The sequence below is a fragment of the Pollachius pollachius genome, assembly GCF_949987615.1.
Source record: "Pollachius pollachius genome assembly, chromosome: 3".
NCBI classification, from domain to species: Eukaryota; Metazoa; Chordata; class Actinopteri; order Gadiformes; family Gadidae; genus Pollachius; species Pollachius pollachius.
In genome coordinates this window covers 43,542,005-43,557,368 of record NC_136936.1, presented here as the reverse complement: position 1 = coordinate 43,557,368, position 15,364 = coordinate 43,542,005, and the positions used below count along the sequence as shown (strand labels likewise).

General features: G+C 45.9%; 1 protein-coding gene across 1 annotated transcript in view; it reads left to right on the top strand.

Annotated features, from left to right (window-relative positions):
• Positions 1–15,364, top strand: part of lrp1bb (low density lipoprotein receptor-related protein 1Bb) — a 226,681-nt gene that overhangs the window by 90,221 nt on the left and 121,096 nt on the right. The window contains exons 4-8 of the mRNA XM_079731578.1: positions 1,855–1,974; positions 2,923–3,051; positions 5,434–5,691; positions 6,136–6,298; positions 13,083–13,305. Of these exons, the coding sequence (XP_079587704.1) occupies positions 1,855–1,974; positions 2,923–3,051; positions 5,434–5,691; positions 6,136–6,298; positions 13,083–13,305 (893 nt within the window). The remainder of the gene's footprint in view (positions 1–1,854; positions 1,975–2,922; positions 3,052–5,433; positions 5,692–6,135; positions 6,299–13,082; positions 13,306–15,364) is intronic.

The following is a 15,364-nucleotide window of genomic DNA, read 5'->3' as shown; positions in this document are numbered from 1 at the left end:
TTTCAATGCATGAAATGGTGGTGTTTGGGTTTTTAGTTATTTATGCCCACACATGAATGCTTCTATGCTATATGTCTTGGCTAGTACACTACCTCTTTAACCAGTGACTTCACAACTGGCAAGGCAGTACAACACAGAGCTGTCCGGGAATGACACCAAAAAACTGATATACAGTATTACCAACTATTTCCGGCTACAGATAGTAAACTGCTGTTCTGGTTACAGTGCAGCTTTAATGTGGTTTTCCTGAATGTGAACAATATTAGGCCAATTGAAATCACACCTTTGTTCTAATGCACTCTGTAAAAGACAGGTTTGTTGACTAAGATAAATTTTCCTCACAATTTATTTGATTGTAATTATTCCAATTATATATGAAATAAATGGAATACTACTTATACTAGAATACTGCAAGATACATAATTTCCAGCAACACAAGAAATTATTTTAATTGTCTTCATTATGTCAAGTTCTTACACTACATATTTATTTCATATATATAGGACTATTTATTCTTTTTGGAATTCTTGCAAAGGCCATTATGCACCACCCTATATGAATGCAAAGAAATCTTTAAATTAGTGTAATCTTCCTGGAACGGCTGTTTGCACTAGGCAAGATAGAAATGTCAATATTTAATCCCGTCGAGAGCAAACACAGATGCAGTACACAGCAACGTTCACGTTTTTTCCTTTATCTTCTTCTCTATTAAGTCAACATCAAACACATTTTAGGGCTTACTAAACCTCGGATTAAGATCACAATGGATCTGCACCCAATAATGGGTTTTGTTATTCCTGCTAAATAGAGGTAACTCCGGATTTGTAAGTTGCGAAGCCCACACTGATACAATGTGTAAATACAGGCTTGAAGAATGAACCAGTGGGCTGTGGTTACTCATCATAGATGGCCTGGGAATGACATCCCTGATAAACAAATGCAGTCCTTCATCCTCTGGGCTGGCGCTTGACAGTAATTTACGTTCGGCTGTCTTACATCTGTCTTTGTGCAATTAAAACTTTGTCTTTGTTTCGAGGCCTCTCAGCCATGTCGCTACTTCTGGGGGATGTGTTTATCAACAGCTGTAATTTGCTGGTCTTTGTTCCATTTTCCCTGACAATGAATAGCTTCAGAACCGTACGTCTCAGATGACAGAGAATAAACGACATGCTGAGTGTTATCACGCCAAAAATAAGTATGTTGCTGTTATTTTAATTCATTCGAGTAGAAGCCATGTCCACGTCAATCAATTCTAGACATCAAAGCGCCTGCTGTCGGTAAAGTTGGGCCTTGTGCTCTTGGAGATATGTTTGTTGTGAAGGCTTGAGTCAACAGAAAGGCCCAGCGACTAACTTCTAACGCTCAGCCTTTAGAAATGCAGGATAATTACATCTTCTTCAGTTTCCTCAGTTCACGCTCTTTTTGGAAACGGTTCATTCCATTGCATGCTATGAGTCATGTATTACACAAACGACTTGAAGTCCTGGTTTAATAATATTCTTCATAACCGTGACGTTCTCCCCGCAGTATTTCTTCCCTCTTAAGCGCCACAAAGGCAATAAGAACTCTAAAGTGTCACAAGCTAACGTTTCCGTATGGAGAGGCCTTTTCTTTTTTTGGTGTCATTGTTTTCACGTGACTTTTCCCCCCAATTTTCTCAGCTAATGATTGACATTTGATGCATGAGACTTTCAAATGCCGTATAATGACGGAGCAACAGGCAAATATACAAGGAAAACAAAGACAAGGATACTGAAGAAAATCAGAAAGTTAATGCTATCGGCCTAATATTTCCGTTCTCTCTCCCTCTCTCTCTCTCTCTCTCTCTCTCTGTCTTCTCCGGACCCCCTGCAGAGCTCCTGTCAGCGTGCCACGAGCTCCGGTGTCGCTACGGCTGCGTCATGACGAGGAACGGCACCTTCTGCTTCTGTGCCGACGGCTTCGAGGTGGGAGATGACGGCACCAGCTGTAGAGGTAGGCCTCATCAGCAGGCCAGTTGGTGGTGCCTTTCAATGAACGCACCTGCCCCATGCTGTCCGGCACACACACACACACACGCACGTATGCACGCACGCACGCACGCACGCACGCATTCACATGCACACTCTCACACAAACACTATCCATCTCACTCTCTATCTCTCTTACTCTCTCTCTCTCTCTCTCTCTCTCTCTCTCTCTCTCTCTCTCTCTCTCTCCCTCTCTCACTTTCTCACAAACACATAATACCACAATACACATATTTTTCCCTATAACTTTTTTCTCTACATCTCTGGGTCTTTCTTTTATTCTTTGATACAGTCTTTTGTTCTCTTTCATTATTTTGTTCTTTTGTTCTTATTTTTTGTTCTTTTTCCTCTGTCTTTCTCACTTTCCTTTTGTCCGCCATGACTTGAAGATCCTTGACGATCCTTCAAGGCTAGAGATTAATTTAACACCAGCTCGTTAAAGTCCTGAGAAATCTCCAGAAGAGAGATTAAATATAGAATGCGGAGACAGTGGTCTGAAAGGTTAGGGAGAACCCAGCCGAGGAAAGAGTTGTTTTTCTGTCCGCCAACTGATTGCCTGCCTCAGAAATCCCATGATCTCATTACACAAAGATTTTTGAGATGGTTCTTTTGACATGGCAGTCTGTCTGTACACGGGCAAACAATTCACAGAAAACGAGAACATGTATTGAAACAATGAAAAGCAGAGGGAAGAAACGTCGGCATCTGATCCTGTTTTGGGGGGGGGGGGAGGGGAACAAGACCAGCAGTTGGCGAGTAGGGGATAAATTAGCTCCCAAGTAAGGCCTGTTCGTTATAAAGTAATTATATACGAGGTGCCACAGTGAGGCCATATTAAGTATACTTTATGTATTTGGGTCATGTTTGAGCACACCTAATTCGTTACAAATGACTCTCTTCCCTTTTTCCATAAGATCATGATGAATGCGCCGTGTATGGCGCATGCAGCCAAACCTGCATGAACACCTACGGGTCGTACAGATGCAGCTGCACGGAGGGATTCATCCTGCAGGCTGACAGGGTGTCCTGCAGAGCCAAACAAGGTGAGACGCGGCACTCCTGCACCAGAGGAGAACAACATAATCATCTGCATAGCGTGTACCGCCTTCGCCGTATCTATTAATATCGCTTGAGGCAATCGCGACCAGACCACAAGTTTCTTTTTTCAGTTTTGGCTCCCCCCCCTCGGTTGCGGGTTTCTTCTGCACGCTGAAGATGAATGTTGTGTTTGCGTGACCGCATCTATCACACACACGGAGAACCGGGGGTTGGACGCTGTCCGGACCTGGGATAATGATAAAATTAATGAGCATAAGGCTTTAAGTGGGAGCAGTCTGGAGTGTTTTGTGTGGAGACAATGCCCAGTGTCACCTTGATTTATGTTAATATCCGGGGCTGTGAACGAATCCGTGGGCTCTGTGAGTGGAACACCCTACATGGGAACACAGCGCGCGATACAGGCCGTAGCGTTGTGTTGCTACGGAAAAAACTCACCTCGCGACACCTGTGTGTGTGTGTGTGTGTGTGTGTGTTTGTGTGTTTGGGTCGTCCATTGAGATGTGTGGTGAAATATGTATTTTGTATGTATGAGCGCCGGGGGGGGAATGGGGAATGGGTTACTGTCACTGTGGCGCAAATGGGTTGAAAATAGCCGCGGGCACAGAACACCTAGCTGGGGAGAACGACAACGATGCTGCTTTTAATCAACGTGACTGGTGTCCTACCAGGAATAAACCGAATATGATTACCCATAAACTTAACTGAACCCCATGCTCACACACATTAATATTAATTTAGCAGAGAAAGATTGCAGTGCAGGGATAACTATGGGGTTAGCATTACTTGTAAAAACTCATGAATATAAATTTTACATAGTGCTCTCTAAGGCCTCTTGATGGGATGCAGTAGGGTATGAAAAACATATTAAGGTGTTCGCCGCTAGATTTGAGTTAGTACTCTACGGCACAAATAGTCTTTTTGGGATTTTGTCTTGATTTAATCTTTCGTTTCTTTCCGCTAGGTTAAATGGTTTTATAAAAAATATTTATTAATACTTTTCTCTCTTTTTGTGTACCGTTATCAAATGTCTAACTTTATACTACCTTGGTGGTAGAGCACCTCCGAAGGCACGCCAAGAATCCTTATCGATTTTATGACCAAAATATAAAGTATGAATTATGATTAAGATTTATTTTAATATTTTCACTGACCATAACATGTCCCACATTGATTAAAATCAAATCTAGTCTCAAATGGCTTTAAAAGGCCTCTAAAAAAAAGTAATATTAAACATTTCTGAGTGTTTTACTCCTGGACACAGTAAGAGCTCTCACACGAGCTTGGCCAAACCACTAGCACTGTTTCAACCGTGTGTGTGTGTGTGTGTGTGTGTGTGGCTCTAAGGCGCCTGTGGGTGTGTGTGTGTGTGCGCTGTGTGTGTGTGTGTGTTTGTGTCTGTGTGTTTGTGCGTGCCTCTCTGTGTGTATGTGTGTGTGTGTGTGGCTCCAAGGCGCCTGTGTGTGTGTGTGTGTGTGTGTGTGTGCTTTCTGACTTTACTTGTGTGTGTTTGTGAATGCTCTCTACCAGTTGATTCAGGAGCATGAGGGAAGTTGTTTTTGTGGGCAGACAAACTGATTTATTGCCCATATTAGGAGAGCAGCACCTATCCTGAACTTGAGCGGAGATCAGGATAAATAAAGGGGGATTTCAGGGTGCACCCCGGGTGCGTGCGCTCAATTAAGTCCTTAAAGCAGGTTATGTCAACTTTACTGAGCCCCATCCCTCCATGGCTCCCCACACATGGGAAACTGGGAGCCACACACAAATACACACTCACATGCGAGCACACATACACATACATACAACAGCCATACACACACAAACACACACCGGTACTCACACACTCACACACACATGTACCGCACACAACAACACAAACAAACACACACACGAATACACACATACACACACACACACACACCTATACACACACACACACCTATACACATACATAGACACAAACACGCGAGCGTGCAGTCAAACATACACACACACACACCTACACACATACACACACACAGAGCATACATACTGGAGAATACTTACATACACACATGCACACAGACAGGGGTGCACACACACTCCTCTCCGGGCTTGTCCTCCACGTGCCCTCTTCGCATGTTGCTTAATTTGCTGTGTGAGTTCCAATGAGAGGCGCGGGCTGGGGCTAATCTAATCACGGAAGACGCATTCAATAATGCAATAATCACACTCATGAATAAATTTGCCGTGTTGTGCGGGAGTTATGAGATTGCCCACATTAAGAAGCCCGCTCCCCCTTTTGCACCTACATACATACACACACACACACAACACACACACACACACACAAACGTATCATGGCCTTCCCCCTCCATGTGCTATAGACGCCGGAGACAGCCCCCCTGTGCTTCTGCTGAGTGGATCGGACCGCATCGCCATCACCCAGCTCAACGGCTCGGGGCTGCAGCCACTGCGCTCGCTGGACACCAACGGGAGCCTGGCGCTGGACTTCCGGCACGCCGCCGGGACGGCCTGCTGGGTGCTGGCCGGCGAGACCTCCGGACAGCTGCGCTGCGCCAAGATGAGGAACCTGAGGGGCTTCACGCAGGAGCAGGAGATCAAGACGCTGCACAGCATGCATAGTACGTTGGCCTGTCCCCCTCGCTTATCTGGAGACTGAGGTTATCTGGGGATATGCCGGCCTCCTCGCTTATCTGGAGGCCGGCATATCTATGGGTTTATGTAGGATGTTATGTCTGTCTGTCATCTGTCTGTCATATCTGTGGGTCAGTGTAGGATGTTATGTCTGTCTGTCATCTGTCTGTCATATCTGTGGGTCAGTGTAGGATGCTAGCTATCTGTCATAGCTATCTATGGGTCTATTTGTGATTTTATCTGTGTCTGAATGTCTGACAATCTGTCTGTTATATATATATATCTGTATATGTATCAGACTTTGTGTCAGTCTGTCTGCCTCTCTGTCTGCCTTATCTAATCTTGTGTGATCTTTGAGAATATCTTAAAAAACGACAGGCCTTTGCAAAAAACATTGACTGTGATACCCGCGGTGTCTCCTCCTCCTGCAGACGTGGAATACATGGCTATAGACTGGCTGACGGGCAACTACTACTTCGTAGACCGCGTCAGCGACAGGATCTTTGTGTGCTCCTCTGCCGGGGAGACATGCGTCACCATCCTGCACCTGGACCTGGTGAATCCTAAAGGAGTGGCCCTGGATCCTCTCATGGGGTGAGCCCCGCTCCGTCTGACCACCGCTCCCCTGCCTCTCTGCCTCACACAGCCCAGACACAGCCCCGGTGGGGGGCCAAGGCTGACACATCCCTGGGCTGTGGTGGCAATGTAAAGATGTGCGGCTACATGACGATCCAGACTAGGTGTAAATATATATATATATATATATATATATATATATATATATATAGATAAACTAAGCAGTATAAGATATAGTGTCTGAGGAATCACCCAGGCATGGGTAAGGTTTAGATTTGAAGGTTTAGGTGTTACGTTAGATAGTAGTTAGTCTAATGTGTAAGGAAGGCTTGTGTGCTTGAAATTATGCTTTTTTTGAGAGTTTATCAAATGATATGACATATATACAGGGAACTGTTATACAAGCAAGGGTTGGCTATAAGATTTGAAAATGACAATGTAAAGGTGTGACTTGACAGTGCTTAAAACAAGGTGGAAATAAAGAAGCGTAAGAAGGAAGAAGATAATGTTTTTTTGCAATGAAAACAGTTCAGCTTTTGTGTTTAATTAGCAACAGTGAAGGTAAGTTAAGAAATAGTTGTGTGAGAATGTCTCAGTTTAACTTCAAAATAGGCCCCTTGGAGTTTGCCACACAATAGTGTGCTAGCATTTCCTCATCCAGTACCTTATCCCCCGTCTCTGACCAAGAAGGGGCTTTACCACCTATCCAGGGTGGGTGTATTATCTTTTCAGCTATGGCTCTCCTTACCCCCCCCTGGAAGGAGGGATATCTTTCTAGGCTCCTTGAAAGGGGGTTCTCTCCTGATGTGAAGGAGTTTCCATCGTCCTTTAGAGGGCTTGGAGTTAAGGGGTTCCTTATAATGCGGCCCTGTGAACCTCAGAGACTGAAACTGCTTTCCGGGCTTTCCAAATGAAACGGACATGATGTCTTGTTCATCGGGAGGCCTGTTCTCCCTCCAACTGCTTGCTTTGTTTTCATGCGCCTTTTTTGCTGCATGTTATAATCTCATCCTGTAATCGAAAACAAGGGGGAAGTGGACGGAGAGATGGAGGGGGAGGTAGAAGAGACGTAGGGGAGTGGGTCTGACTTTCAAATTACTTTTACCCATAGTACCCGTCCCCTTGCCGTGGAGCCTTTTAGCCGCGCTACAATGGAGGAATTTAAACGATTCCTCGCCGCCCCCTCCCAGAGAGGCCCGGGTCCCTTTGAGCAATGCCTTTCGAGGGAGCGCTGGCTGATGTCGCGAGAAGGCCCCTACGGTCTAGACTTTCATTAGACGGTGCCGATTCCTCACAGCCTTCCGCAGACTCACTCAACCCCCTGCAGGACGTTACAATGAAGAATTCTCCCGAACAAAATAAACCCGCTCAGTGCCGAGAGTCCCCAACAGGTATACATCTACACAACCACGCACACCGACACGCACACACACAGACACACTAACACACACGACACACACACCGACACCGTCACCAACACACACACGCACACACAACGACACACACATACACAAACACACCATCTCACACGTACACACACAACCACCCACACACACAAATACACACCGACACACACTGACAAGACACTAACAAACAGACATACAGACATGCAGACACCCCCCAACACACACACACACGCACACAAATGCAAGAACTGCAAACACTCCAAAGCATTTTTTTTACAGCTTTCAGCAGCACACGCTAAGGTGAACTTGTGTGATGGCGCGGCGGTTTGATGGCTTCTCAGAGATTCCCCGAGACAGGTGGAGCCGTGATGGATGAAAGACGTAGCGTTGGCGGCGCCGCATAAGTGATTTTAGTGCCGCACATCCGCCGGAGAAGGACGGATCCTCTGCGACGGAGTAAATGCCCGCCTGATTATTCTCCTCGGCATCAGCAGCCGCTAAAAGGCCTCTCCGTCCTCCTCATTTTCCCAGTGTGCCGAGGCGGGGAAACTCCAATACTGAAGCAGAGCCATTATATTCATGAGGCTACAAGGAAAGGCACACAGAGCTTCGTTTCAACACATTTCCTGTGCGTCTTTTTCTTTCCCTGCCCTCTCTCATTTTTGTCTTTTAATGAGGCTCCTCTTGCCGAGAGAGAGGGAGAGAGAGAGGGAGAGAGAGAGAGAGAGAGAGAGAGAGAGAGAGAGGAAGGGAAAGAGAGGAAGAGAGAGAGAGGCGAAGTATCAACACCGGAGCTCACAGCAGTGCAAGGACTATTCACAGGGCAAACAGTGTGACAGTAAAAGCATCGAGCACCCCACTTTTTCCCTAATTGTATTAAGGGGTTGTCATGTCATGTCAACCCCTTAATACCCCCCCCCCCACACACTTCCCGTAAGGCCATTGCAAAAGTAACCTTGAATCTCTCAGCCCCTGACACCGGACCACCCAAGACTCGAGATACAAGATTCAAGATGGCTTTATTGTCATATGCACAACAATTACAGAGCAGTCGCTGGCAATGAAATGCTTGGTCCTTGGTAGAGGTGGGGATCATGAGAAGACCTGGAACATGCAAACAAACTCACTCTATTATTCATCTGCGCAGATATATTTATGTTGCCGCGGAAAGTTAGTTTGGAACTGTGCAAAGCATACACGATTACACATACACACACACACACACACACGTGTGTGTGTGTGAGATGCGTGTGTGTATGTGTGTGGAGCAGGGAGATGGTTGTGGATAAAGGGATTGTGGGGGGGCCACAGGGGACCCTCAGTGCCCATGCTGCCGGTTAGATTGGCTTCATAAGACACACACATTTTCCCGGGCTCCGCGCTCCTCTAATTGGTAAGACAGGGGTACAGCTGTTTCTGAGGAGGGGTGGGGGGGAGGCAGAGAGAGCCTTGTCAGCCCCAAGCGATGGAGTGAAAAACAAAAGGAACGCCACTGATTTCCATTACTGTTGGATCCATTACAAGTTATTTCCTTTCTTTCCTCGCTCTCTCACTCACCCTCTCAATACTTTTTGTTGCCTTCGCTCGTCCTTTCGTTCTTTATTTTCGTTCCTCCTTCCTTTGTTCCTTCCTTCCTTGCTTCGTTTAGTCTTCCTTCCTTACTTTATTCCTGTTGTGGCTGCTCAGGACTGATGAATAGCCCCTCCCTGGGTCATGTTCTCATGGTAATTGGACTTTGATCTCAGAATTGGTGGGTTTGGACCTTGCAAATTAAGTGGTTAGCCAGTCAACATGAAAGCAGTTGAGAATGATGCAGACGTCGTGAAAAGGACTCAAATCAGTACCACGGCTGTGATCTTTATATTTCCTTTTCCACTCCTGCCCGTGTTAATACCAGGTTTATTAATGTGGTAAAGTTTGTACAAGGTTTGAGGCATATTGTGATGCAAGCATTATTGATACAATTTTGGGTTGATTAAATTGTATGGTCACACTGTAGCAATAGGATATATAATAAGGGGTTTGTAAGCATAACACCTATAACACCACAATGTCTCCTGGTGTCTTCAGAGCAACTAGGCCTCATTGCCTGACATGTATGTTCAGTTAATGATCACCTCAGTTTGAGGAAACATATTATATTATATATAGTGTCCATTTTTCATAATTTCATGAAGCACATGATAGTTCAAACATGTTCTGGATTCGAATGATGATCAGCCCTCAAAGCTGTGAACTGCGCTGGCTCACAGTATCGGACTGCAACATTTCTCTGGGGGCCTATTCATCCTCACATCCCTCCAAGTAATAGGACTCATGGCAGCAGTATAGATACCACCCTCTGTGTGTGTGTGTGTGTGTTTGTGTGTGTGCGTGTGCGTGTGCGTGCGTGTGTGTGCGTGTGTGCGTGTGTGTGTGTGTGTGGGCGTGTGCGTTCGTGCGAGTATTTTATCCTAGCTGTTATGCAGTTTGTTTTGTTGTATAGCTCTTCAGTATGGCCGTGTCCTTGAGTTGAAAAGAGTAAGCGTACCATCCAGGACGGGTCTAGTCAGGAGTCCCCGGTGAGGTGGTGGAGGTTAACCACCTCGTGGCAGTGACAAGACTGACAATTACATGGCTTTCATCTGGTTCTTCCTCATGTTCATTCATTCAAGCTATGGGGTGAACTGCATTGGCCGGTGAAACTCCTCTTATGCTCAGTAAACCCCCCCCCCCCCGGGAACAGTGCATCCAGGGCCGGCTAAAGGCACAGGGCATATAGGGGGTTGCCTAAGGGCACCCTAACCTCTAGTGGGCGCTGGTTGCCCCCAAAGAGGTTAAGCATAAATAAATAACCATTCGCCGTTGCACTTTTACATTTTATGCCCTTAGGTAACAAATTCCAAATAAAGTTAGACAGAAAGATGTACACTTAGCACCCCTGTTCCTCAGTTATTCATCTGAAATTGGAGGGATGGGTTGCCGTTTGCATCAAAACATGTCAGAGACATAAGATGGGCCAGCGATTGCTGACTGACTGACAGAGTTCACAAAGTTTTCCACAATGAAAAGGTCCAAGCCTTCAGGGGCGCAACAAATAAAGAGAAATAGAAAATAGGAGGAGGAAAGGATTCCAATATGCTGTTTAGGTGTAGACGTTTCCATTTTAGTAGCTAACTAGCTACATGTTGTTGAAGCAAAATAGAGTTTCTGTGGCTCGTACTGTCCAACTTAGTTAAAGACTGTTTCAAATCTGCAATACAAATTTTCTTTATGAAAAAAACGCTGCTTTAGCCTTATCTAAATCCTAATCTCGCCTCCGGCCCCAGATTGGATGAAGCCGGCCCATGTGTGCACTGTAATTTTTCACAAATGAAGGCGGCTGGGCCATGGAATAAATAAGTGTTTTTATTTACCACATATTAGTTTTGATGAAATCGCTGCACAATCAACACAAACATCCCATGTTCTAATTAAGTTGTGTAAGCGTAGAGCGGATACAGACGAGGGCTTCCTGTTTGGATATGAGGCTTATTTATACGTTTTAAGCTGGCTCAAGTGAACAATTATTGTTTTTAATAATGTTTCTAATGTGTTAGGCAGATTCTGAAAATACAGTCAGCTAATATAAAAAACAGTTACAATTATTAATATAATGTATTCAAGAATTTAAGGCAGTCAGGTTATTTATGCTTAAACACTTCTGCATTTTTTTTTTCAATTTAAGCTTAAATGCTTTTCAAAGAGTCAATTAGTTGATTATTTCGCCTCTACTGGCGTAATTCCATAAATACTTCAGCTTAAGCCAGAATATGTTTACAGTGTTGGAATTAGCGCGCAAAGAGCATTAACTCATAAGAGCCACCAGACAAGCATCCCCTTGCCAGAGAGGCATGTCCAGGGTGCGCTTCCCCCCACGCCTCTGAACCACGTGGGGTTCACGGCGACCGCACAGCGCTCCACACTCCCAACGCCCCTTCCTATTGGTCACCCTGCTCGACATGTCACACAGCACAACATCCCTCTCGAGTTCATTTGAAAGGGAGTAAAAAAGAAGAAAAAACAAATTCATTCAGTATTCACAATGTAGTTGGCTGGTAACAACAGGTCCCCGGTCGTTTGAAGTTATCTCTGGGCTCATTTGCTTCGGCTTGATTAGAGTGGCGTCCGCGTGGCCAAGTGAAGCGATTCATCTCCTTCAGCACAGAAGAGGGTTTTCTTCTATTCTTTCTTCTATCCTATTTCAGACTACAACTCCGGCCCACTTTCAAGAGCGCAATTATTTCCCACCCCCACCGCCACCCCCTCGAAAGTGCCTCTCTGCATCCTACCCATTATCTCCTGACACTGAAGTATGAAGCATCCTTGATCAGGTTTTCATATTTCACTGGGTGTAATGATTTGACGTGACTTGCAGAGAGGTTTTTTATTGACAGACAAGCAACCATTCGGCTTCCCCCGCCACGATGGCCATTAGAGACACCATTTGTTTCTCGCTGTTTGTCGCTCTTTTTTTTACTCTTTCTATCCAACACTGTGTAAAACCGACTCCTTTTCACCCTTAGAATGTGGAATCATAGCGGCTGTAGTGGCGGCGGCGGCCATCATTTGTATGCCGCGGCGAGATGCACCTGTTCTGGGTAAAGCCCGGTGTCCTGCTGACGAGGCCTGTTCCTCAGAGCAGTGGGCTGCTGAGCCTGTGGTTGGGTTCACGGGATCACCTCCATCTCTCCCCTCATCCTTGACTTGACTCGTACATATTATGGAAGGTACGAGTTTACACTCACTGGCTGAAGCTCATTACCCCCCCCCCCCCCGCCCCATACGGGGAGAGGAAGTGGCCCCTGCCGCAGCAGAATGTCTGCTGTGTGGGCCCCCGCATCAATTAGGTGCAGCCTGAGGCCAAATGGAAGTTAGCTATAGATATTGAATGCGTAGGCCGTCGCTGGGTTGAACCTGTCCCACGCGTGTGCAGATGAAGCTGGAGATCATTCATATATTTGAAATTGATATGGCTGCGGAACCTTTTTAACGTCTATTATGATAAACATTGCTATATTTTAAGGAATGCTATGTCCCGTAAATGGCTTATACTGTGCTGTAAGGGAATGCAGTGGTCTTCTGTGATGGGTTTGACAAGAGGTGTGGTTTGAATCCTGTATGGAAGGTTGCTGATTAGTTTCCCAGTGTCCGCAGCTTTACGTGTATAACTCGTCTATAACGCCTTAAACTCCAACCATCACAGGGAAAAAAGCCTCTCCTTCGACGAGTCAACGGCGACGATAAAGAGTCGATTGTTAGCGTCCACGTCCGTCACAGCGTCTAGAGAAGTACAACCAAACAACCGAAAGGTGCGGGAAACAGCCTCAGGGGACGAGCTTAACACTGCGCTTTGCTTGACCTTTTCCCCGTCCCAGGATGCTGTTCTTCACCGACTACGGGAACGTGGCCAAGCTGGAGCGCTGCAACATGGACGGCACCAACCGCACGCGGCTGGTGACGGAGCACGTGGAGCTGCCCACGGCCGTGGCGCTGGACCTGGTGAGGAAGCTGGTGTACTGGGCCGACGCCTACCTGGACTATGTGGACGTGGTGGACTACCACGGGGGGAACCGGCACACCATCATCCAGGGGAGCCAGGTGGGTCTTCCTCACGGTTTGCTGTTGTTGTTGTTGTTGTTGTTGTTGTTGTTGTCGGTCGGCCTCTGGGCTCCCCTGGCCTTGTGCCGATGTGCCTTGGGGCAAGTCACTGGTTTGTCGAGGGAAATGTTTTGGGACATTGCATGATCTTGACATGGGTTAGTGCAAGGCTAGTAAGGGATTGAGTAGTTTTACAGTTTAATTAGTGGTATTTATCATTTCCTCATTATTGATTCATCATTCCACATAATACCGTCTTTAATCCATTAAGACACATATTTTTGATAAATAATGCATTGGGCTGTCTGATTTTGATGAGACGTTTGCCCTTTTTGCATTTTCTTTTTGCCATGAAAATTGGTAACAACATATATTGGAAGTCATTTGTGTGTGACTCTCTTCATAATCGTTCCCTACATCTCTGAGTCTGTGTGCCTTGAACTTCTGCTCGGGATTATGTTTAGCCTCAAAAAGGTTAGGAACCGCTGTTCTAGAGGAGATGTGATACACACCGGGATACTGGGGCTTGCTTGCTTGTTCTCCCCATCTCCTTTCTTCGTGAGAAAGACAATCATAAGCCCAGACTATTCTCAAGTCTCTCTGATTTAGAATATATTAAATTGTCGCTAGGACCAGTGTGAAGGTTCTGTATTCGTCCCGGCACTTTCAGATAAGTTTAGACATTCATTTATGCACAAAAGAAACCTCTTGAGTCTTTATATGAGAGTGGGTGGGTGGGGGAGTGTGGGGGGGGGGGAGATACAAAGAGAAGGCGGGAGTGAGCGCAGTATGTATGTGGAGGGCTTTGACGGCCGAGCGCAAGTCATTAGTCCCCCAGCCGTCATCACAGTTTGGAAGCCTTTAATTATAGATTATTAGCTACTTAGAATAGTAGCCTTTGAAAGTCCTACTCGGACGGGCTGTTCACTGTCTCACAAGGAGAAGGGAGAGATCTCAAGTACCTTATTGTCTATTCAGGTGTTCACGGCGTCAGGTTTATGAAACCCTTGGCCTCTGTAAAAGAACAACTGTAGCCCTATTAATCCTGCTGATAAAGGCCTGGTTGTGTCCTGAACGAGGTCAAGACTCATCCAGCGTTCTCTGCCATTGTGTTTGATGTAGGTGGATCGGCAGTGCACCCTGAAGACAGCTTGTCTTCCGGGGCCAGCCCTGCTAAAAGCGAATATTCTGCCCTCCCCGTCCTCATTGCAGTGTTTTGAAATTTATGCTCTGTGATAGTTAATCTATTTTTGAGTAGACAATTGAAAGCTCTTTGTCTCGATCCGTTTCACAGTTTATCTCAAGTGATACATCACAAACAAGAATTGAATGCAAAAGAGACAAGGAAGGCAGCACTTGTTATGCAACACGTACATCGCAAATGTGACAGGTAGCTGGGAGAGAGCAGAAAAAACAAAACAAAGAAGTGTTGCGTTGCTCCAGCAGGCCACATCTGGAGAAAGTGACGGATGAGTGGAGTTTGCACCTTTTGCTGTTTTTCTCGTGTATTTATCTCCATGTCGCTTTTTTTCGCGACTCTTGTTTTTCCCAGTGCCCCCTGCGTTAAGGTTAGGCCCCACTGGGTACCCGGTGGTCAGGGCCAAACGGAGCGTGGCGCTTCATGCATGGGCGGCTAAATGTTGCATGGCAGCCACGGCGGTGGCTACAGCTAGCATGGCGGAGAGTGAACCCCCCAGTGGAGCACAGCCCACTCTCTACCGTAGCGTCTCGTTCCGCTACGCTGACGTGTGTTTTCTATTATACATTAGATCGCGTGAGATGAAACCAGATGATTATCCTTTTATGGTGCCATACTGGTTATTATGTTGTTACCGGGAGGAAAAAGGAATGAAAGGGAATATAAAGAATAGCAGGGCTGTAGCGGTTAGGTTAATGTATAGAGTAAAATATAGAGACCAAGATGTATTTTGTCATTGGAAAAGAAAGCAACAGGAAAGTGAGCACAATGACTTTATGATACTACAGCAACCTTTAATATCAACTACAATGTTTAGGAACAAAATATGAAGTTACGAATGATTGCAGAATCTCCTCCTCT